The 25,819-nt window shown below is 35.9% G+C and overlaps 1 protein-coding gene across 9 annotated transcripts in view; it reads right to left on the bottom strand.

Moving 5' to 3' along the window:
• ATOSA (atos homolog A) overlaps window positions 1-25,819 on the bottom strand; it is an 87,207-nt gene that overhangs the window by 4,683 nt on the left and 56,705 nt on the right. For 4 of the 9 annotated variants that reach the window (XM_007117826.4, XM_028494929.2, XM_055087945.1 and 1 more), the window contains 9 exons: window positions 20,188-20,372; window positions 19,010-19,212; window positions 18,604-18,729; window positions 15,991-17,827; window positions 13,767-13,886; window positions 10,253-10,332; window positions 9,429-9,537; window positions 5,411-5,569; window positions 467-535 (listed from right to left, as the gene is read on the bottom strand). In XM_007117826.4, coding sequence (XP_007117888.1) covers window positions 467-535; window positions 5,411-5,569; window positions 9,429-9,537; window positions 10,253-10,332; window positions 13,767-13,886; window positions 15,991-17,827; window positions 18,604-18,729; window positions 19,010-19,212; window positions 20,188-20,372 — 2,888 coding nt within the window. The remainder of the gene's footprint in view (window positions 1-466; window positions 536-5,410; window positions 5,570-9,428; window positions 9,538-10,252; window positions 10,333-13,766; window positions 13,887-15,990; window positions 17,828-18,603; window positions 18,730-19,009; window positions 19,213-20,187; window positions 20,373-25,819) is intronic. The other 5 variants (XM_055087948.1, XM_055087947.1, XM_055087946.1 and 2 more) reach the window with 5 other exon arrangements.

Consider the following 25,819-nt stretch of genomic DNA (forward strand, 5'->3'; position numbering starts at 1 on the left):
TCTGTCGGACTGCATTTCTGCTTTGTGTAACCAACTCATTAAATCAATTTTAGAAATTATTACAGTAGGGATAATATAATTTTGCTTCCCATGTTTCCCTGACAAAGCAATACTAATATTTGGGGTCTCCTTTTACATAGGTCAATCTCAATCCGGCTTATTATATTAAGTAGAAGGTACTGGTAATCTAAATTCTAATTATACTGAAAATAGCTCTATTTAAATTATGTTAACTGTCATATACTATTTTTCTAAAGCATTCACCTTGATTAGCTTATTAATGCTTTGCTTTTATGGAGGTCCCCAAATGGTCATTCCTGAGGCAGAGCAGGGAAACTCCAAACAAAGCTGCAGCCCCACTCTTACTTACCAAAGTTGTTGCAGCAGGCAGTAGCAGGAGAAAGGGCTAAGTTCTATATGTATGTGAGAGAATGATTATTGCAATTGTAGGCTATAAAACACATACCACTTGTATTGTTCCTGAAGGAGGTACTCGATAACCCCTTTTACCAAGGGACTCTAAAGTAATCACACCCTTGAAATAAAAGAAGACAAACTGAGTACAAACTGATGCATATATATACATAAAAGACTAAAATAAGAATAATAAATCATGTAATTACTAACATTTCAGAATTGTATTTGTATGGAAAAACATTCACACTGAATTAATAGAGATACATCCTATGAATAGGAAATAGTGAGGATCCCACCTCACTAGGAAACAATTTACTGTTCTTCCTAGAGATGCTTCAATAAACAATACATAACATCAATGACCATACTGCTTGAAATTAATATTAAGATATAAGATATAGAAGTGAGAAGTTCTTTAACTAAAAAGAAAATAAAGGGAGATGACAGGATTGTTCTCTTGTACCATGTGGGAGGAGGGAAATGAAGCAAAACAATTTATTGGTCTTGGGACATACAGAAACTCAGGAATGAGGACTGATCCTAAGTCTTTCCCAAAAATGAAGTCAATTCTTCAGTCAGAAAGTTGAGTTGTTATATACGTATATGGACTTCTGACTAGAGACAGACCAGCATCATCAGCATCACCTGTGAACTTGTTAGAAATGCATAATTCCTGGCTTCTCCCCAGACCTACCAAATCAAATCTGCATTTTAACAAGATTTCCCAGATGATATCATATGTACATTAAAGTTTGAGAGGCACTGCCATATTATATAAAATAGTTTTCTGAGAAAGATGCTGTAATCACTGCAGAAGTCCAAACAATGACAAACAGTATAAATTAAAACACGGGAAGCTAAGATTGAATGTGTGAAAGTTTCTAGATAACCAGGATGACCAAATTACTACAGGTGGTGACTGTGATACTTAATTCTTAGGTAGCTTTAAGAAACAAATGCTGATTCATTTAACTGGGTGAATAGTTTTCTTTTGAGTAGTTAAGTAGAATAATTGCATGCTCTACAACTCATATCCCATCATTTTACACTGTACCTGCCAAAACATGTCAACCTTATGTAAAAGTAAATATAAAACAGGACTGTCCCATCAGGCAACATCTCTGTTGGGTTTGAAAGACAGACCAGGGGAGGCGGTGGGGGGTAGAAAGCAGTGGACAAAGGTAAAAGGTAAGGCCAGACTCTAATATGTGAATACTTAATCTCCAAGTGAACAGCAATTGACAATCAGAATATTAAATTAATACATTAATAATGGGAAACGTTCATGGAAATGGGCACTGAAAAGACATATGTGGTTCTTAACAAATATGATTACACGGTCATTTAAAGCATGAAAACAGCATATCAACAAACTGCATCCCTAACCAAAACAGTAATGAAGCTTTAATAATTTTTCTCTTACAATCTTCTCTACGTGAAAAAATGCTATGGTATATAATGCTCCTCTTCTTCCTAGTTCCAGAAAGAAAAAGCAGAATATATCTAAATAATAGCTACCTTTCTAATCACATTGCTCCAGGCAATATATTACTGTTTTTCCTTGCCATCCTCCGCTAAATATATATAAGAAAACTGGTGAGAGAAAATCTACTACCAAGCCTACACTTACTTCCTTTAATACAACACTATTCTAATAGATTTTAGAACATAATAACAGTAACTAAATCAATTTATAAAGAAAGAATATGGATATTTTTTAAACCCCTCAAAGTTTAAGGCAACACTTTACAATAATAATTTCTAAGCAATATAAGACTAGTATTGGCAATGGCAAGTTAGGAATTTTGAAGAGATTGGGAAAGTATTTGGAATTTTATTTGTATGATTATTAAATTTATTATAATTTTTAAAATTTCATTATTTTAATTGGTTGGCATATTAATACGTCCACCTAGAAAGTTACTGTATTTAACATAAAGAAGAAAAATACATTTTCTTCTGGCATTTTAGGATGGAATAGGTAGATTAAGATGAAATAAATTTGGTCAAAATCTTCCACAAAAACTTCTCAAGTGACTGGGGAATAGAGAATATGCAAAGCTAAGTAAAACTGAAGGAGGTATATCTTAACTTAGTTAATTATAAACAGAAGAAAATATATAAAATATATAGTGCTGCTAATATGATCATAAAGCAAGTCATACCATGAATTTGCCACGGGCAAAACTGCTTTAGACCTTTCTTCCTGGTTCCACTGTGCAATAGTTTCTAAACAGTGAAATGTTGCCACATTACATAACACTTGGAGAACATTTTTACCACTGACGTAGGATTGGAGAGACATTTATATGGCTTTGAGCTAGTCTAAAAGGAATTATTTAATGAAAAGCCCTGTACTATCTCTACTCCACAACGACAGAATTCTCTGTGCTAAAATTTCACCCTTGTAAGTCATTTGTATAGTTGGTCATGAGAGGTCCCAAGGTTATTATTAGAGTAACAAATAGGGGTTTGGTGTCTCAGCTCCACTGGTCTGTGATATGTACTATCTTATCAAAACATGATCAGTTCTCTGAAAACAGACTAAACTACCAAAATACAAATAAGACTCTCTACCGAATAAGATTAATTTGATTAATTTACAGTAGGAAAGATCCGTGGTCTAAGATTTGGACTGGGTCATTTGCAAAGGGAACCCATTCCTAATGAGTAAAAAAAATTACATAATGGAAAATTTATTAAAGAATATTATCAGAGAAAAGTAAGAAAGAGATTCTTAAAGGATAGACTAACTTAACCTAATTTAGACTCTTTTCAATATTTATTCAAAATCTGTGATCATTTGTGTGTGCTTTCTGGAGACAGAGTGATAAAATCCTTTATCTCTCTCTTTTTTTTTTTTTTTTTTTTTTGTGGTACGTGAGCCTCTAACAGTTGTGGCCTCTCCCGCTGCGGAGCACAGGCTCCGGACGCGCAGGCTCAGCGGCCATGGCTCACGGGCCCAGCCGCTCCGCGGCATGTGGGATCTTCCCAGACCGGGGCACGAACCCGTGTCCCCTGCATTGGCAGGCGGACTCTCAACCACTGAGCCACCAGGGAAGCCCTATCTCTCTTTATTTTAAATTTAATTTAATTAATTTATTTTTTATACAGCAGTTTCTTATTAGTTATCTATTTTGTATATATTAGTGTATATATGTCAATCCCAATCTCCTAGTTCATCCCACCCCCTGACCCCCACTTTCCCCCTAAACCCTTTATCTCTTAATCCTTATTTTTTTAGATGTCAACCAAGGTCAAGGATTAATGTTGTTTTGCTTTTTTAAAGCATAGTTCAAATTACCTCTTGCTCATGAATTTCACTCAAAGATAGTTTTTTGAGCTGACTTTCAGCCAATTCACTCTTTAACTTGTTTCTAACTCATCCTAATGGTCATCAGGGACTCTGTACACTAATGACCTCAGACCTTATCTTTCCATTCTTTATTACCATGTGCCAATAGAATATCTGAAACTAATGAGACTTCTTGATGTCCCAGTAAAGCAAGAATGGGCATCTTTATAGCTATATTCTAAAATTGTAAGCGTTCTAGTAAGATACACATTTTTTCTGGTATTGAGCTTATCTCAGTGATATTTTCCATTTTGTTAATTATCTAAAATTAAGTTATTTTTTCAAAATTATACTGGAAAGTGGATACATCTTTCTATGGTAAATGAGTAACAAGTGGTATATGTGATAACTGGGTAGGTTTGTGAAGAATTGGGCCTCTGTTTTTTATAACAACCACTGTTATGCATCTTCACAATTATGACCCACAAGTGTTATTATTATTGAAAAAAGAAAACTTTGAATAAATGATACCACTGTGCTTTTTAGATCAAAGTATGAAACAGCAATCAGACTCTTGATTAAAATTTTCACCCTTAGAATGGAATAAGGCTTAACAACCTTCCATGAACAAACTACGCCAATAATGAGTAGACTATATTTAGGTCCCTAAAAAACTATAACTTCCCTTCCTCTGTTGTTTCTCAATTATGTAGAATTTGCTTTTCATAGTTTTTATTAATAACAAAAGACATTGTTGCTAATGTCCTTGAGGAACCTAGAAGGTGGGGGAGAGGGATATTAGAAAGGAAGCAATTGGGTCAGGGGATAAGCTAGGAAATTCAAGTAGCAAGACCAGAGCTGTATATTTCTATGCCTACTGCCATTTGTATTTCTCAAAGTAAGACCTAACATAAAAACCCAGATCTGACTCCATATTTTATACCATCAATGTAAACTTCTTACAGACTTGCACTGCTAGCCACTAACTTGTCTTTTGGAAAAGGGCTGATAGTAACCCCACACCAGGACTTGGTATCATTTTTGCAGTTGAGGGCTTATTTCATCCTCAAATCCACTGGAAAAAAAAATGGGAAAGATAAAATTATAGGATCCCAAGGCTCAAGACAGTGCTCTTATTCCTCTTAGCTATTTTACTCTCCACTAAAACATTGGCATGGAGTCAGAAGTAGCTAGTATTCTAAAGAACCCTAGGATTGGAAAAAGAATGGTCCAAAGATAAACCAAACAGGAGAAAGGGGGTGAAAGGGCCTCACAGAAGCCATAGGTCACCAAACCTTTACCTAAACTCTACTGAGATGAGGATCATAGTGAAGGCAACACTGATAGGACTAGAGTGCCCAGTAAGCATTTGAGAATCTGTGTGAACTCAGCAAGATATGGAATTACAGTGTCACTAATCAAAATTTTATCATTTTTTCATATTACATAGAAACAAGTAAATTTTCAGCACAATCCTCAAATGTAATAGAGGATATCTGTTATTAGAGCCTGCTCAGAAAGAAGTTGTGAGGTGTTATTTTGGCATATTCATCTCTATGCAGCCTTCAATTCCCTCTTAGGAAATGCTTTATATTTTCAAGCATTGCACCAAAGTAGTACTAAATCTCTTTAAACTTAAAGGTACTTGTCATTAAGATGGTTGATTTTAGCAGAAGAAGACAATTAAAAAATACTTGCCATATAAGGAGAGGGAGCATTATCATCAGAAACACTGTAGAATGACACTTCAACTGGAAGAGTCAAATGAGTGGGGCAGAAAACACCACTTGCCCCTACCTCGGCAGTAAAGCCATCAACAATGCCAAGAGGATCTAAACGATAGTTCAAGACAGATTCCTGGAAGGCAAAATAAAAGAATTTTTAAGAAATAAAAGTTAACACATTAATTTTTTCCTTCTGTTTAAAGAAATATGTTAGTATGCTTTCTGGCACTAGAAAAGTGGTCGCTGCCATTGCCATGCCCTCATTTCAAATGTTCATCTGACCTGAAATCAACCCCCTCCCAAATCAATCTTCTACCATCTTACAAAGTTTGGCCTCCTTACTATTCCAACGCACACTGAACTATCTTTGAACTTCACCATTATTTTGATATAATCGTTTAATGAGTTATTCTTATCTCTGTAAAGAAAAATATGCTCTACCAGAGCAGGTATAATATCAGAAATTTTCTTATTCCTCACAGAGTATATTCCTACTGTTAGCCACAGAGAAGCACTTCAAAACTTGTTAACAGGCCATATGCAGAAGTTCCATCAAAACAGAAAGGCAAGTACTCATAACTTTAACTGAGAAACAACTGCCTCTTAAAAATTGTTGTTGGGGGGCTTCCCTGGTGGCACAGTGTTTGCGCGTCCGCCTGCTGATGCAGGGGAACTGGGTTCGCGCCCCGGTCTGGAGGGATCCCACATGCCGCGGAGCGGCTGGGCCCGTGAGCCGTGGCCGCTGGGCCTGCGCGTCCGGAGCCTGTGCTCCGCAACGGGAGAGGCTACAACAGAGGGAGGGCCGGATACCACAAAAAAAAAAAAAAAAAAAATTGTTGTTGGATGTGACATATGTTTTATTGTTTAGTTTAATTTAAAAAACAGTAAATACACATTGGGAAAAAATTTAAAAGTACAAAAATACAAACAGTAGAGAAGCTCCTTATCCATCTCTCCCAAGCTCATTTGCTGAGGAAACCACTTTTAACAATTTAGTGTTTATCTGTCCAGGTATGAGAAACATGTTAAATCTTTCACAAGCTCTCTTTTCTACACATATATCAACACATATATGCATACATCATGAAATGTGAGTAGCATTTCTTTGATTAAGTAATTCTTTGAAAAGAAACACTCCAAGCCCTCATGAGTCTAAATTTGAAAGTGACATCAGCAATTCTCAAGTCCCGTGTCAAAAAGACTAGACCAAGAGACCTATGTTACAACCAGCCTTCTATATCTCCCTCCTGCCCTGCAATCAATCCAATCCATATCCTGCTGATGGGACCTCTCAGTCTCACAGCCTCAGCTCTCTCAACACCAGTAACCTAGCTCAGACCCTCATAACCTCTCCTCTGAACAAATGCAATACCCTCTAATTAGTTATTCCATCTTTAGTGTATCATCTGTATTACTGCCAGAGTTTTTCTTTAAAAAAAAAAAAAAAAAGCCTTACGTTACCCACCAGGTTAAAAACTTTGTGTTTCTTGATGTCCACAGGATGAAGTCAAATATTCACAGCATGGTATGTAAGGCCCACCCTACATCTCTTACCACAGCTCTCCTCACTTGCACACAGTCTTATACTCCAGTTCTGGCTGATGCTTTTCAATATCACCATGCTCTTTTACTACTTTTACACATATGCCTTTGCACATGTAACTCCCTTTGTCTAGAATCCCTTGACACTTCTCACACAATTTACTTGGCAAATTCCTACTCATCTTTTGTAAATAAGCTCAAGTGACAGCTCCTTAGTAAAACTTTCCCAGTCCCTTAGCAGAGAGAACAAATATATGAAGACTGAGAAAATTTCTATTACAGTGCTAATTACTTCGGCTTATAGATTATTTATATGTCCAACGTCTCCAGCAGACTGTAAACTTCTCTAAGGCAGGAAGTTTATTATTTAGCTTTATATTCCTAGCATACAACATGACACATAGTAGGTACTCAATAAATGTTTCTTAAATAAGAAAAATGTTCTAAAGATGTATGAAATTTTCAGAGAACGAGCACAAAAATGCTAATGGATAAGGCCAATGATCTAATGTAGTCTCTGACTTTATTCAGATTTTTGTGACTTTAAACGAATATATTGTACTAGCATGCATGTTAGGCCCTATTCGGTGCAAAACTACAAGAAAAGGAAATAAAAGGCATACAAATTACAAAGTAAGAAATAAAACTGTCCCTATTTGTAGATGATGTGGGAATCTACATACAAAAATCCGCCCCCTCCAAATCAATAAAATTAAAAAGCAAGTTGAGCAAGGTCATAGGTGATTATATATGTGTTTATACATGCATATATATACATACACACATACATATATATATATATACACACACCCATACATATAAAATCACTTATATATATATGTATATTTTTAGCCCCAACTTGCAGCATGTGGGATCTTAGTTCCCCAACCAGGGATCCAACCCATGCCCCCTACAGTGGAAACATGGAGTCCTAACCACTGGGCTGCCAGGGAATTCCCTAAAATCACTGTTGTTGGGAATGTAAATTGGTACAACCGCTATGGAGAACAGTATGGAGGTTCCTTAAAAAACAAAAAATAGAAGTACCATATGCCCCAGCAATCCTACTCCTAGGCATATACCCAGAGGAAACCATAATTCAAAAAGATAAGTGCACCCCAATGTTCACTGCAGCACTATTTACAATAGCCAGGACATGGAAGCAACCTAAATGTCCATTGACAAGGGAATGGATAAAAAATATGTGGTACATATATACAATGGAATATTACTCAACCATTAAAAAAAATGAAATAATGCCATTTGCAGTGACATGGATGGACCTAGAGGTTGTCACACTGAGTGAAGTAAGTCAGACAGAGAAAGATAAATATCATGTGATATCGCTTATATGTGGATTCTAAAAAAAGGGTACAAATGAACTTACTACAAAACAGAAGTAGAGTTACAGAAGTAGAAAACAAACTTATGGTAACTGGGGGGTAAAAGGGGGGAGGGATAAATTGGGAGGTTGGGATTGACATATACACACTACTATATATAAAACAGATAACTAATAAGGACCTACTGTGTAACAGAGGGAATTCTACTCAATATTCTGTAATGGCCTATATGGGAAAAGAATCTAAAAAAGAGTGGACATATGTATATATATAACTGATTCACTTTGCTGTACACCTGCGGAGCACAGGCTCCGGACGCGCAGGCTCAGCGGCCATGGCTCACGGGCCCAGCCGCTCTGCGGCATGTGGGATCCTCCCAGACCGGGGCGCGAACCCGGTTCCCCTGCATCGGCAGGCGGACGCGCAACCACTGCGCCACCAGAGAAGCCCAAAAATATTTTTTTAAACGTCATTTACAGGTTCATGTTTAAGATTGTTTTCTAATTGAAGACAACTAAACCCTTGATATACTTGATTCCAAGTAGAAGAGTCATTAAATAAAGCAGCACATATATCAGAGACCTTTAACCATTTGATTTTTTAAAAATAATCTTATGTTATAATAAATTTAGATTTACAGAGAAGTTGCAAATATAGTACAAAGAACTATTTGATTTTGAAAATCAGCCTCCTTGATCATGAATCAGCTGGTATCAGCCCACCATCATCCTTCCTGGGTCCCAGAGCCAGTTTTACCAGGTAAGAAGGTGTGGTCAAGTCTATTTTCCAGCTCTAGTAATGGATACCTCCATCCAACCTGATTTCACCTAAGTCCTGCATCTCCTCCACCAGCTACCCAATTCTAAGATGTCACTGCCAACAAGTCTCCCAACTTTACTTCTCATGAAAAGGAAAGGAAAAAGGGAAATCGAAAAAGGAAAAAGGGATAAGGAAAAAAGAAAAGGGAAAGGAAAGGAAAGGAGGTGATTTCAAGGCTTTAGAAAAATATAATCCATTTATTTCCTTTTCAAGAACAAACGACACAAATGACACCATGGACCTAGGTTAGGAAACTTCAACTCTTAAAATAGTTTCAAAAAACATTACCTCAAAATTTCCTAAGAGACTAAGACTTGTTATAGGTGGAGCACTAGAACTCAGAAATGGTTTTTCATGAATATCTGGATCATCTTCAATGTTTAAACATGGTCGAGGACTATTTAAAAAAAGAACAAATCAGCAAATGGACATATTAACAACAGTATTTTCTAATTCACTTTTGTACAAATTAAATTAGGAGGATCTGATCAATTTTACTTAAACTACCATAATAAAACATTAATGTAACCAAATTTTAAGATATGAAATATCTCATTTTAAATTCATGATCAGATTTTATAATCTGTTATAATATCTGATAAAGAATATAAATAACATCCTAGGTTTCAAGGTGGAATTTATAACATATCACATAGCAGCATCTACTGGAAATATATAATATTTTAATGCAGTCTTCTATATCAATCTTCATTTTAAGTTAAAAATTAGAAATATGAAGGGAAACTTATGTGACTAAGGAATATAATGAGAATATTATTTGTCAACATGGAACAAATTGCCAAGGCTTTTTTGCAAAGGAGTATAAGACAAAGGAGGAGGTGAATGACCAGAAACAGACAAACCCACTTAAATGTTAAAACCAATGTAAATGTTTATCATAATGACCACTGTATAGTTAGTTACTCATCATCTTAATTTCTCCCTCACTCATCCTTAATAACTGTATGTGTGAAATCATCTTGAAAATAATAAACTGAAAAATGGGATTCCTGTTAAAATTTTGATTTTCAGAGTCAACGTTATCTACTGTGAAAGGCTAGAATTTTTTGCAAGATTATTTCATATACACTAATGAATTTTAAGATAAATACCTTCTAGATGATAAGCTTTTCAGATGCAGTAATGAAGAATCCAGATTAAAGCAACCTGATTGTGCCTTTCTCTGAGGAACCTAAGGTTAAAATAATCACTTGTTAGGTTTCAAAAGAATTTCAGAAGACTATAATTTTTTTCTTGAACTGACAGAACAATTTTCAAATGAAAGCTAAGCATATCTTAAAAAATAATAAAACTTCTCTCCTAACAGCTTATTAAAATCATGCTCTTTATTACATATTGTCCCTATGTCCTCATTTTATTAACTAGTTTGGAAAAAAGATGATTAATAAAATCACTTTTACTAGGTTTTGATTTTTTTCTTTTTTTGGCCAACCGCACTTCAGGATCTTAGTTCCCCAACCAGGGATTGAACCCTGGCCACGGCAGTGAAAAGCGCCGAGTCTAAACCACTGGACCGCCAGGGAATTCCCTAGGTTTTGATTTTTTAAGAACCAGAACCAGTTTTTTCTAAAACCAAATCTTACATGTAATCCCAATATATAATAAGACTTTTACTTTTTTACTTTATATACTTCTGTATTGAGGGGGTAGGAATAAATGATTAATAGCTTTACAATAAAAGGGGGAAAAAAAGAATTAAATGGCGATGGGAGTCTAGGGTCCTGCCAACTCTACTGTTCTTTTATCCATCCCTACCCGACTGCACATTTCCAAGAACCCTGGTTGGGGCTTCACAGAGAATAAGTTTGAAAAATACTACTGTGGATTTTTAACCACTATTGTAAACCAAATTACATTTAAGACCAACCACCAACTAGCTAAAAATAATCTAAAAATGAAAGACCCAAGTGTAAATTAAAGGTAAAATCACATACAACATACAAGTTAGATGGATTTGTCTCTAGAATTAATGTTAAATATGTATAAAGTATCTGATTGATTGGTCTAATTTGTGACTAAGAAACAGATGATACTGAAAGTCTGAACAACCTCAATATTTTTGAGAGTTGTACAAGTGCACCATTCTATATTTTGGAGTTAGAACTTAATGTGAAATCTTCAATCCAAATTCTCATGTCTTCAATTCAGGAAAGTTTTCTAATTTCATTTCTTCTAATACTGCATTTTCCTCATTCCGTCTAGTCTTCCTTCTGGAATTTCTACTAGGCTTATACTGAACATCTCATTTTATCCTCCAGGGCTCTTTCATATTTTACCATCTCTCTTCTCTTCTGCACTTTATTCTAGGTGCTTTCTTTTTCTTTTTCTTTTTTTTTTTTTTTTTTTGTGGTCTGCGGGCCTACCTCTGTTGTGGCCTTTCCCGTTGCGGAGCACAGGCTCCGGACGCGCAGGCTCAGCGGCCATGGCTCACGGGCCCAGCCGCTCCGTGGCATGTGGGATCCTCCCAGACCGGGGCGCGAACCCGGTTCCCCTGCATCGGCAGGTGGACGCGCAACCACTGCGCCACCAGGGAAGCCCTAGGTGCTTTCTTAATATGTGTCTACCCATTGACTAAATCTCTATTCAGCTGATTCCAGTCCACCATTTAATCCATGGGTATGTGTATGCACACATGTGTGCACGCTTCAATTATATTTTTCATATTTTTAATTTCTATTTTTCCAATCCCACATGTTGTCTTATCTCAGTTCCCTGTCTTTATCTTCATTTATCTCTTGGAACATACATTCATTCATTCATTCATTTATTCATGTTAACATCTTTATTGGAGTATAATTGCTTTACATTGGTGTGTTAGTTTTTGCTGTATAACAAAGTGAATCAGCTATACATAAACATATATATCCCCATATCTCCTCCCTCTTGAGTCTCCCTCTCACCCTCCCTATCCCACCCCTCCAGGTGGACACAAAGCACCAAGATGATCTCCCTGTCTTGGAACAATTTAAAAAGAATTATTTCTAATTCTCTTTCAAGTTGCTCTGATAACAGGATTCCTAAATATGAATTTTCCCACTTCTTCTTCTTGCTGATGCTTTTAAGGTGCTTTGTAATTTTAATTTCCCTGAGATCATCCTCAGTAAGAGTTATCTTCCATGAAAATAAATCCTTGGTGCCATGGGTAATAGATGTGCGACAGTTTCATGTTTTCTCATAGACAGCACAAATTCAGAACACCCTAACCATGGGTGACTTAGGCTTAGGTCCAAATTCTTTTGGGGGCTTCTTTTCTCATCTACTCTATCCCTCCTATTGCACCCCTTAAGTAAATAGGTGATTTCTTTTCTCTTCTCCCACTTCTAGAATGGCAGTCCTCACCTGTTTCTGGCTTTATGGAGGTTGGTTTTAGGTCCCAGCTATGACCGGTATAGACCTGACTCCTGATCCAGCAGGAGCATTAAATCCTAGCACTATATTAGATTTAGATAACCTAGAAGGTCATAAGTTGCCCCAAGTTAGCTTTGGAGATTTATCTTTCTTGCTCTTACACTATATTACGTATTTAAGAGTTGTGTTATATTTTGGCCAGGATTTTTGTTTGGGAAGGAGGAAGGATCTTCTTGTATTAACTCAGTCCACCATATTGAACAGAAGTCTGTAGTGCTTTTTACACCAGCATGATGCTGTAAGTTTTCTCCTCACCACTTGGGCATTTTGAAAGCACCTCATACGTAGGTCAAACATTTGGAGTTATTTTAAATTGTTTAGAATTCAACTTCCCTAAAATAAACACCTAAGGTCCAAGTTACAAATTTAAAACTAAATCTCTTATTCAAGAATTAATTTTTGAAAATATGCCAGATATTGCACGCTTTGAGTTTACTTAAAAAAACTCACATAAAAACAAAAATTATGTCAATAGCAAAATAAACATGTTTTTAGTTTACTAGGATATTGACTGCTCACCTCTGGTTTAACTGAAATGGCAGCGTTAGCGACTAACTATCAAATGCTTACCAGGAATGATACTAATCATCTTCCCAACACTAAGGTAGACATTATCACCCCCTTTTTTCAGATGAGGAAACTGAGGCTCAGAGTGACAATATTTCTCACCTAATGTCACACAGCTAGGGTGAAGTCAGTGTGATGCCAAAGCGAGGTTCTTAACCATCACACTCAGATCTATAAATTTATTAGTAAATGTAGAGTGGGGAAACTTATATGTCTCAAAATAAGATGATTAACTGTACAGGTCGCAAGTCAAAGACAGCCACGAATTTGATTCCCAGATGATTCAGCTGGTGGTGTCAACCAGCCTCAGTACTATGATACAAATCTTTTAGAGAAAATCCACTCGACACTAAGTATTTTCTTTAAATTAGTGAGAATTAATATGCTGGACAAAAGAATTTCAGAGAAATTTTATAATCTTAATACAATAAATTCATTTTTATTCATTTTTTTCTGCCTTTTCCCATATTAACATTTAGCCTTTAAATGTATCAAAAACTAAAATGTTTTCCCACTAGAAATTTATTTTTAAGTTATTTAAATTTTTTCAATTAAAATTTGGATAAAGTGATTTGCAAACATTTTACATGTTTTGCAATTCTAAACATAAAATAAGAGAAAAACACTTACAGGACTGGAAAGAAGAGGCAATCCAGTTCGAGGATGAAAGGCTCTGGTTGAGGTTCCATCCAAGGAATGAAAATTATGTTTCTGCCAGACACTTGAGTGTTTAAGAGGTATAGTTCTCTGCTAGGAAAAGATTTAGATTTTAATGGCAATATTTAAAAATTTTTTGTTTTTAGATTTATTCTTAACATGTACTGAGGTATTACATCCTTGGTGGTAAAGCTAACAACCTATATAACTATCTATACACACATATATATACACTTTAATCAAAAAACAGTGTTTAAGAGTTTTTTCTAAGATGCTGAATAAACTCAAATATTCTAAAAAAAAGTATGCCCAAACACAATTGCCTTATCAACATATTTATAAAAACTCAGCCTGGGCTTCCCTGGTGGTGCAGTGGTTAAGAATCTGCCTGCCAATGCAGAGGACAGGGGTTCAATCCCTGGCCCGGGAAGATTCCACATGCTGCTGAGCAACTAAGCCCGTGCACCACAACTACTGAGCCTGCGCTCTAGAGCCCATGCTCCGCAACAAGAGAAGCCACCACAATAAGAAGCCCTCACACCGCAACCAAGAGTAGCCCCCGCTCACCACAGCTAGGGAAAGCTTGCGCACAGCAACGAAGACCCAATACAGCCAAAAATAAAAACAAATAAATAAATAAGTTTATTTAAAAAAAAACTCAGTCTATCATCTAGTAAGCTAATATTCAATTCTTTTAATCTGTGAAAAAAAACCCTCACAGTTAGAAAAAATTAGTAAAATATTCTAAAATATAAAACTATGTCAGTACCAAGAGCCATTCTCAGAAAATATAATTTGGTACAGCATAATACAAAAATTTAAATGTGAATTTTAAAATATACTTAACACAGTCACAGTATCATGTTTTTGAAGTAATATAAGAAATAGACTAGTTCTTAAGAATTTAAAATGGCAAGTTTATACCCAGAAATAAAAAATGCATAAAAACACATAAATAAAAATCAGAGAATAACTGGGGTCCTGGCTCTACCATTTACTAGCTTTATGACCTTGGGCAAGTTATTTAACATCTCTGGGCCTAGAGTCCTCATTTGTAAACTGGAGTTAGTAATAGCACCTAACCTCATAGCCTAGTGAAAGGATTTAGTAAGCCAGCATGTATAAAACATTCAAAAGAGTGCCTGGGCACCCAGTAAATGCTATATAATTATATTTAAAATGAGTGTATGAAAAAACAAATCTTAGTGGCTTGAAAAATACCATGGTCAAAGTAAGTCTCCCTGATAGGTACCAGAAAGGATCATGAAAAGCTAGTATTCTTAAGGCCAGGGTAGGTTTTTGTGACAATTATAGTTTTAGGAAATTGGAAACTGTCATTTGATTAAACCCATGTGTCAGAAAGAGATCGTCTGTTGAAAAATATTAATTGGAAACATGGCATACTTTTAAGACTCTAATGTCCGGCAAAACTAATTTGTATGATAAAGCAGATGAATCAAGGTCATTCAGATTTGGATAGAGGCAGTTAAGCAGTTTTCCATATAACTGAGATATAAATTTGTGATACTTCTTGGAGAAATAAAGGAAATTTAAGCCTAATAATAATTTTCTAAAGTTAAAAAGTGATTTGGTGGACAAATAAAATGGAACTAACTTAAATATCTTTGATTTAGGTAGTGCATTAAAACTTACAAAATGTTTAAAGATCTATAATTTGATTATCACCACAACTATAAGCAAAAGAGATTCATCGTTCTTATTTTAAAATCGAGGAGACTGAGGGTTTTACAAGTTACGTGATTTATTCAGCTTCACTCAAGGACCAAATCATCAGGACTGAAATTTGGGTATTCTGACCAACAGCCCAGTGATTTCACTATAGATATTCCTAAACTCCTTAGCTGAGCAGTGGCATAACACAATGGGCACACTGCCTGTACTAGGCCAGAGCTGCTATCAAATAATACCTTAAGCTAATGATACAAGTTTCATTTCTGACTCTTATTTACTCTCCAGCAACTGTTCACAGTATTAAAATAAACAAAAAAAGGCAACAGGAAGAATTTACCTAGCATTTGCTCTGAAGTGGGTGGGTTATTTACAAGGATGTTTATTATATCAGACAGTGAGTTCTATAGATAACGGGCATCCTGGGCCTAACTAGATCTCCTGTAAACAAAGTTCAAACCGTAACAAATGTTTGAGGATTATATTTGAAATGTTAGATATTACCTACCAATACCTCTTTATTTTTCAGTCGTTCACAGGTAAACAAACAGTCTTTTATATTCTTCCTCTGAGAACAGTTTTGAGATTTTTCATCAACTGGATCTTCTTTCTTATCCTGTTCATTTTTTAATTGGTTTGGCTTTTTGCATTTGAAACTTTCACTATCTTTATTGAGATAATTTTCTATACTATTAAGTTGAGTATTTTGTTCGCATGACTTAGGCTTTTTTGAGTCTTTATCTGAGCACTCATTTGCGTGTTTGTTCAAATATCCAGACATTTCCAACAGAGTAACATTTGTTTTCGAGTCATTTTTTTTTGAATGATCAAACTGGTGATTGTTAAAAGATTCTGGATTATAATTTTCATTTATTATTATTTTGTCCTTGTACTTATTTATGCAAATCTGTTTGTCAATACTGTTACATTTTGAATACTGTTTATTGATTTCATTGTCAATTTCTTGTTCCTTAAATTGACACTCAGAAAGTGTGTTTTCCAATCTGATTGTGAAATCTAAGTTATCTTCTTTGCAATGAGACATATTTGAAGGATTCATTAAACCAGTGGCTTTGTTCTGTGTCTCTTGAAATGTACTTTGGATTTCACTAGGATTGTTCTGATGCAGATTTCTTCTTGTTTGAGGTTTCAAAGAAGGCTTGACATTACTATTGCATTTTAAAGAACTAAAATATTTATTAGGTGTTAAGTTTTTCCCTTCACTGATGTTATCTAACAAGGAAAATTTTGTATCAGAAATGGAAACAGAGGTGTCATCCTTGTTTTTCTTCAACAAATTTCTGTCTTCATAGGAACTCCTAAACACTTTAGAAGGAACCGAACTGGAGTCCCGCATGTTGAATGATTGCCGGGGCATGTGAGGTGCTGTTGGATCAATGTGCTCCAAGTGCTGAGCAATCCTTGCAATGACATCTTGCCGCTCCTGGAGTAAAGAGCTTATCAAAGGATTAATCTCACCAACAGACTGATGAGAATGAAGACCATTAGAAATGCAAGTGTCACTTCGAGGAGTTTCTGGTTTTACTCGAATTTTCCCTTCAGAGGACGTGAGCTCTGGATTACCAAAAGAAATGGAGAACGTTTCTTTACATTTTCTCACATTTTCATTTCCTTGTGAAACCCGGAAAAGCTTTGAATTAAGTGAACTAGATTCTTGTGTATTAAGTGGATGTCGAGAAACATGTGTAGTGCTTGGATCACAATGAATCAAATGCTGAGCTATTCTTGCAATAACTTCTTGTCGCTCCTGAATTAGAGAGCCTATTAAAGGATTAGTCTCACCAACTGACTGCCAGGAACTCTGACGGCTAGATTCACTAGAATCAATCACTGAAAATGATTTTAAAGTTCTCACTGATGTTTCATGTGACTTTTTACCTCCTATACCACTGAAGCCCAGAATATTGCCTTGAGATGTTCCATAGTCAGATTTACCGCTAGTGCCCGGATATAGTTTGACATTTTTGACAGCTGCAGTAAATTCTGGAGTTGTGCCATTTTTTGCATGTAATATTATGCTTTCGGGTGCCATGGTCCAAGTTTGTTTGCTACACAGATGCTGTGAACTGTTCGTACTACATTGCTCTGCTTCAGTAGAATTTCGGTGCTGATGGGTTTTAAGTTCATGGTCTTGAACTCTTTTCTCATAAAGGCCAATATTAGTGTGAATACTACAGGTCAAAACTGGATAATTAGATTGTCTGGGCAAGGACTGAACACTGACTTTCAAGGCCACATTGTGAGACACATTGGGAACAGGAAACACATGTTCAATTGGAGTCTGTGAAAAATTCCACTGTAGGTCTACATCAGCAGCACTGATTCTAGAATCACACAGAAAAAAATGGAATCAATGGATTATAAAACATATCATTATTATATGTTATTTTAAAAATTTTAAAGTCATATACTTACCTTTGTTTGCATTAATTACTATTGAGATTTTATTTTAACCTACTTTACCGTGCATGTCATTCTAACAAAACCAACATAAATAGATTATACCTGGAATAGAGACCATCTTCTTTTTAAGAACACTATTCTATTACAGCATTAAAGCTCAAAAATACTATAATTTAAAATTAGTTGTCAAAACAGAAAAAAAGGACTTTCCATTTACTACTAAATAAATGGATTCAGCTAATTCTATTGTGCATGGTGATTAAGAGATACCTCTATCTCATGGCCACCTGCCTAAAGAGACAGTTAAGGCAGTTGTTCAGCAGTCTGTGTGTTTATGGTTTTCAGGATCTAAAAATTAAGTCTACCATTATGGAAATTCAGCAACCCAGAAAGTTTTTCCACTTTATTTATAATGGTGGTACGTTCTCATTGTTAGTTCTGTAAAGTAAGCTAAAAAGTTCTCTGAAAACTATTCTACACCAGATTTAACCCAAGAAGCAAAATTCATATTGAGTCATATCTAAATTTCTCTAACTTGTTTTGAAAAACAAGTAAATTTTTTAATTTTTAATTTCAGTAAATTTTGTCCACTTATATTTAGAAATGAAGGCAATAAACTGCTTACAAGGTAAAATATCATTCAGTAGCTAACCACTGTAGCTGAATACACATTGTCCTTTTTCTGCCCTAGACATACCTGTAAAGAATATTTCGTGGAATAGCACCATGAGAAACACTCAGCCAAGCACTTAACTGAGAAAAAAACACAAATGAGCGGACAGCCAATAGGAGAGTCTTCTCTTCAATAAATCGATCGACACTCCTAAGGGAAGTAAAAAAGCATCATCTAAATGTCAGCAAGTACAAAATGACTAAATTTTAGAAAGATAAAAGCTGAAATAAACATATCACTCAGGATATGTGCTTTCAAGAGTATAGGAGTGCATTTACCAGTGTCACTTGAAGTTACATAAGTACTAAATATGTAAACTTTACTACATAAAGAGAGGGACTCAAAGATATGATATATTATTAAAATAATTTATGGAAAGTAATGGAAAACCTGATTTACAAAGGACAACTTCAAACTCAGTTCAACTTACTGTCGAGGAACTGGCTCCAATATCCATCTTTCTAATAATAACGCATCTTGCTTAATTGCAGGATCATTTAGATCAATCCCTTCTGTGGTGGGCCCATCGTCACTGTAGCAGCAATCTGGTAGTAGCATCACTTCCACCATGATTGGAAGGTTATTCTTCCACAATAATGCGACCTCAGACCTAGTTCTTCGGGCTTGGCGACACTTGGAGAAGATGGAGATAAGCAAAATGGCTCAAGAGCCCACCCAATTTTATATTTAAATTTGAAAAGTATAATTGTAAAGCAGACATCTGTATGAAAATGAGCTGCCTATTGCAGGGCTCAGCTCAGGCTTGTCTGCCTGTTTAGGTTTCCTCATTAAACAATGCATCAGCACTGGGAGCTCTAGAGTGTGGGGATTAGTAGCAAACAACAATTATGATGCAAATTTTCTTGGGGGAGGATATCTTTGCTCTATTTTGTGGAAAAAGAACTGCCATGCCCAATGTCTGACAGGGCTCAAGATGGCCCAGCCTCACCTCATTTGTTAATTACATCATCATTAATTACAGAGGAAAGATTCATTCTAAGAGCAAAATATTAAAAACTCATTTTCATTAAACACTCAAAGTAGACAAGATCTTTAGAAGTTTAAAATTTTGGACTACAGTTAAGAGACTAACTGGGAGAAAAATCCTTACAGCAAATTATATGCTACATACCAAAATAAATATTTTTAACAGTATTATACAAAAACATTAATGATAGCAAAAAGTATCCTCCCATTAAAAAGGGGAGGGATATAAGAGGGAAAGTGATTAATGCGGGGAAAATAATTATGAACATCAATCTATTAAACAAACAAGAACACAAAGTTGATTAACTGGGGCTGAGACTAAAACTAAAGAAAAGCTAATTCATAGTAACAAAGATAATCTTAAATCTGGTGTGCGTGGAGGCAGGTATGAAACTGGCTGCCCACCTGCCTGCTTATGGAAAAGCTATCTACTGTGGCCTTTTAGAGCCTTGTTTAGGAGCCAAAATTACTAGCTGCGGTTCAGGATTAGTACTTTTTCTTTATGTTGTGACCAATTTTATACTTAAATGTGAACATTATAATTGTGATTTAACAAAGTCAATGACAGAATTTAAACAGGTTTATATAAAAGATAAAAGGCATTCAAAACACAATTCTCACCTGGGCCAGCTTATCACTACATTCATGTTTGCTAGTTACTGGGTAACAGGACTGTGCTGGAGGGCAATGGAAACTTTCCGTCCGACCTTTAACAGAACATTCAGGTGTTCGTCCTTCTGTTATTAACAAGGCCAAAGAGACCAAGAACTCCTCTGCATCATATTCAAAATATTCATCCAGACTATCTGGTATCAAAAAAAAGAAAGAAAGAAAGATGGGTCCTTGCTTTAAGGTATTCTTGACAAAAACTCATTTTTTTTTTAACATCTGTATTGGAGTATAATTGCTTTTACAAGACTCATTTTTTTATGTCTAAAATAACTAATGCCATAGCCCAAATTCAAGTATATTCACTAACAAAGAGTGAAAAGAGAATAAAAGTGAGGCAATTAAAATACAATAAACTCTTGGTACTTCCCTGGTGGCGCAGTGGTTAAGAATCTGCCTGCCAGTGCAGGGGACATGGGTTCGAGCCTTGGTGCGGGAAGATGCCACATGCCACAGAGCAACGAAGCCCGTGCACCACAACTACTGAGTCTGCGCTCTAGAGCCCGTGAGTCACAACTACTGAGCCCGTGAGCCACAACTACTGAAGCCCACGCTCCTAGAGCTCGTGCTCTGCAACAAGAGAAGCCACTGCAATGAGAAGCCCGTGCACCGCAATGAAGAGTAGCCCCCCCTCACCGCAACTAGAGAAAGCCTGTTCGCAGAAACAGACCCAACGCAGCCAAAATAAGTAAACAAACTTATTAAAAAAAACAAACAGTAAACTCTTAATTCACAAGGTACAGAAGTCAGATGATGATGGATAATTCAAAATTTCATTAAAGACAAAGCTGGTTAAAATTACGGCATAAAATTGTCTTTATGTAATCTTCAATTAAAATGTTTAAGATTTAGGAATACATTTATAATCTTTTAGATAATGATTTTGTTGGACATCAAATACAATAGCTTTCACACACAAAACTTCGCCAACAGCCAAAAGGTCAAAATGTCTTATTAGGTCATATAAATATTTTCAGCTAAGATGTTTTATTACTGTTATTAAATATTAGAAAAAGAGGCAGATACAAATGTATGTTTCTCCCTTTCTCTCCCTTTCCCTTCCTTAACTAGTTCCTTGTTCTTACAGCCCTAATTCTGTGATGTGGACACTCACAGCCACAGGGTCCTTCTCCTTCCTTGCTATGCAGTGGTAGTAGTTTCAGAGGAAGAAATTTTATAATTATCCAACAGGAGATGCAGGCCTGTATTGCAATATATGAAGTGTGGTATTTTTTTGTTACTAGGCAGTTCCAAACAATCTAACCTGCAGATGTTTCACTTAGATATATTAAATTAAAATTTTTTCACAAGTCCTCCAATTTTAAAAGCACGATTAGTTTTTAAAACTGTTAACCTGCTATGCAGGTTGGACATGCATGCATGTGTACATGCACACACAAAATTCAATTTATAGTGCAAACTTGAAAAGGTTGCTTTCTCTTATGCTCTGCCAGCTAAGCAACACATATTTTAAGTGCCTAGCACACTGTAGTAGGTGACAAGGGGACACAAAGTTGTACTGCACATAGCTACTAGTTCCAAATGATTTGATTCAGAGATGATTTTTTAAAACAATAGAACACTGAAGCATATAATAAATTCCAAAGAAGTTCATTTAACAGTGGTAAAATTTTGCCAAAGAGGTAGATGTTAAGCTGAACCATGAGAGAGAAAGTGCAACTTGAGTGGAGCATTTGTACAAAAAAAAGTGTAGAAAAGGCAGGACTGGAGCCTGATTGTGAATAGCCTTGAAGAGTATGACAACGAGTGCCTATTTCTATCCTCAGGAAGGCTTATCAGGAAAAGGAGTCTTGAGAGCCAACTTGATTGAGCTGGTATTTTAAGACCATTCAGTCCCTAAAATGACCATTTGCAACATATAAAATAACAGCCAGCACTTAGTAATGTTGCTAGGCATTGCCAGTTCTCACTACTTTCTATACATTAACTCATTTACTCCTCAAAGCAGCTCTAGAAGGGACTATTACCACCATTTTTATAGATAACCGAAGCATAGAGAGGTTAAGTAACTTGCCCAAGATCACCCAGCTAGGAAGTTGCAAAGCTGAAATTTGAACCTACACAAGTCTGGTTCTAGAATCTGAGTCCCTAACTACCCGCCGCATGCTTTCTTTCACTGTGGCTACAAATTTTGCCTTTATATACTTTAATAGATGTTTGTAAAAATATAAATAATATATATTCAACATATATTTTAACAATATATTTTGGAATATTGTGGTACAGGATTTGTTTCCAGGAAAAGGACCATAATTTATAATAATGTGCCAAACTGGGAAAAAAAAAAGAGGTCTCAACTTTCAACTTTTCTCTAGGAACCAATTAGGTCATAAGCCAAGGGTCTCCTGTGGTCTCCTGGGACTCACTGAGTTAAATCATGGTGTCCTTCAGAGGGAAGCAAGACATAAAAAGAAATCCATTCAGACCTTTCTCTGATGGTTCTGTGGGTTTTCAAGGCTAGCTCAGGCTTGCCATGGGCTGGCTACATGGGATGATTTTAGCTCCCGGGAGATTTCTCTGGGCTCATCCTTTTCCTTCTCTCGGACTGTGGGGTAATCCTGGAAAGCTAAGAATTGTGGCAGAGCAGTGGCTCTTATGCTATGGAATGCTGAATGATGTCAAGATGTCAGTTACTCCATGTGAGTACCAAGGATGGTTCACAGCCTAAATAATGTCTCATATATATTTGGCACTATTTTTTTAAATTATAATTTATCTCCAAAACCCTAGCAGGATATCCATTGACAGATGAATGGATAAAGAAGACGTGGTACATATATAATACAATGGAATAATACTGAGCCATTAAAAAGAACAAAATAATGCCACCTGCAGCAACATGGATGGACCTGGAGATATCATACTAAGTGAAGTAAGAGACAGAAAGACAAATATCATATGATATCACTTATATGCAGAATCTAAGAAAAAAATGATACAAATGAACTTACTTACAAAACAGAAACAGACATACAGACTTAGAGAATGAATTTATGGTTACTGGGGGGAAGGGTGGGGAGGGGGATAGATTGGGAGTTTGGAATTGACATGTACACACTGTTATATTTAAAATAGATAATTAACAAGGAGCTACTGTAAAAAAACAAAAAACAACAACCCTATCAGGAAATGGCTTACTCATATACTAGAAATTACCAAGTTTAAAGTGATAAAAATTAAATTGTTATACATTGTAAAGCAACTATACTCCAATAGAAATTAATTTTAAAAAACTGTTACGTGATGACAACCTTTAGGAACTTGTCAGGAAAAATTTATGGGTGTCTGAATTTTAATAAATGAGACTACTAAATCACAGTAGTCATTAGAAAAGTTGCATTATTAAAATTTTGATCATTTCAATCTCTAAAACCTCTGCCAGAGCGCAGAGTTTACTGTAGTAAAGAATATGACTAAGGAACTGGGAAATTTTATGTCATACTAAAGAAAATTCATTAGATACAACGATACTTTGAGGACACAGCTTACTCAGGAAATAAGGTATAATTTTTGGGTCTCTGAAAACAATTTACTCTTTACAAAAACAAAAAGTGTTGCAAATCTAGACATATATGGGCTGTTAAGGCTTACCTACTAGCTATACATTTTAAAAGAGATCAATTATTTGATGTAAAACATAACTCTGAAAAGAACAGAAAGGATGTTACAAATTCTCACAGGCTATCAATGACAAATCATTACAGAGTGGGAATTAATCACTCCAAACATAGTCTCTCTGCCCCCAAAACCTCAATGAGGATGGTGCTTACACCACGGTCTGACTAGAAGCCATGACCAGACTAGCTCCTTTTTTGTGGCACACTCTTCTGGCTCCAGAGTTCAGCCATCTTAAAGTTCTTCATCTGTTCTCTCCAACAAAAGAGGTGAATAATTTGGCCACTGGGAAGACCTTCAACAATCAGAATGACCCATAGGTGAAACAGACTAACTTGGGAAGTAAATTCCTCATCACCAAGGGTATTCACAAACAGACTGATAAACAATTGCCAGGGGCGTGGTTGAAGGGATTTAGCTGTCAAGTGGAAACTGAATTAGACTTGAAGTGGTTCTTTCAACCTTGAGAGTCTATGAATCTCTGTTCTTCAGAAGTACGTCAAAAAAAAAACCCAGGGGAGAGGCCAGACCACCACTTCCTTCTTGGGAGGCCCTAACCAGGAGCCCCTCTGAATCAGAACTCATCATAAACACTTAATGGTGGTGTCTCTGGATCCTTGATTTAAAACAAAAACCTAGGATACTTCAAAGCTCTGTCTCAAGGAAACAGAAGAAGGTCTGTCCTACCATTGGGCTGCTGTATATACTGTTGAATTTACTTCTAAAGCCTGCCAAGGTAGTAGATTTCACCCCTCTCATATATGGAATAAAATGGCAAGAGAAGCATGAGAACACCTGGGGGATTGCCAAAAAGAAAGTTTCTCGAAAAATAATGTCCTTTCAAACTTAAGATGGACAATCTAGTAATACGAATAAAAATTCTTCTATGAATTTATTCCAGTGAAATAACAGAACAAGTACACAGAGATGAATGTTGAAGGATATTTATTAAAATGTTTATACCAGTCAAAAAAAATTGTAATCAATCTAAATGTCCAACAAAAAGGGACTGGTTAAATATACTGTGATACAGTTTTATCTAAAATAATGATATAGATCTACTTTTGACAAGGAAAGATTATCTACACCATAAGTGAAACACAACTCTCAAAAGAATGTTATGATCATGTGTTTGTGGAATTACACATGCATAGAAAGATATACATGCAACAAAATATTATCAGTCCTATAAAGCAAACACACAAACTAAATTTTAAATAAATTACTATTTTCTGCCGGGCATTAGATAAATGATAAAGCCTATTAACTGAAAAATAATATGTAAATAAAAGAATTACATAGTGTCATGTATTTTAGTTAGAGTTATTGTTTTGTAAAACCCCTGCTAAGGAGATCATAGTTTGGTTACTCAGTAGAGGAATTTGTGAAGACACACATAGGTAACAGCACACTGGTTCTGGTGTTGAAAAATTAGAACTTAGCAGTTTGAAACACTTTTCTGCTTTGCTTTCTTTCTTTTTTTCTCTTTATAAATAATCTTTTAAAAATAATTAGGTAAGAACTAGCATCTCATACTGATAATATGAGAAACATATGGATGAATCTGAGAAAGGGTGTTACGAATTAGTATTAGAAGGGCTTCCCTGGTGGTGCAGTGGTTAAGAATCCACCTGCCAATGCAGGGGACACGTGTTCGAGCCCTGGTCCGGGAGGATCCCACATGCTGTGGAGCAACTAAGCCCATGCGCCACATCTACTGAGCCCGCGAGCCACAACGACTGAAGTCCGCGCCTCTAGAGCTTGTGCTCCGCTACAAGAGAAGCCACTGCAATAAGAAGCCTGCGCATCGCAACAAAGAGTAGCCTCTGCTCGCCGCAATGAGAGAAAGCCCGCGCACAGCAACAAAGACCCAACAAAGCCAAAAGTAAATAAAATAAAATAAATTAATTAAAAAAAAAAAAGAATTAGTAGAAGAGGTTATGCTTAG

The sequence above is a fragment of the Physeter macrocephalus genome, chromosome 11 (genome assembly GCF_002837175.3).
Source record: "Physeter macrocephalus isolate SW-GA chromosome 11, ASM283717v5, whole genome shotgun sequence".
NCBI classification, from domain to species: domain Eukaryota; kingdom Metazoa; phylum Chordata; class Mammalia; order Artiodactyla; family Physeteridae; genus Physeter; species Physeter macrocephalus.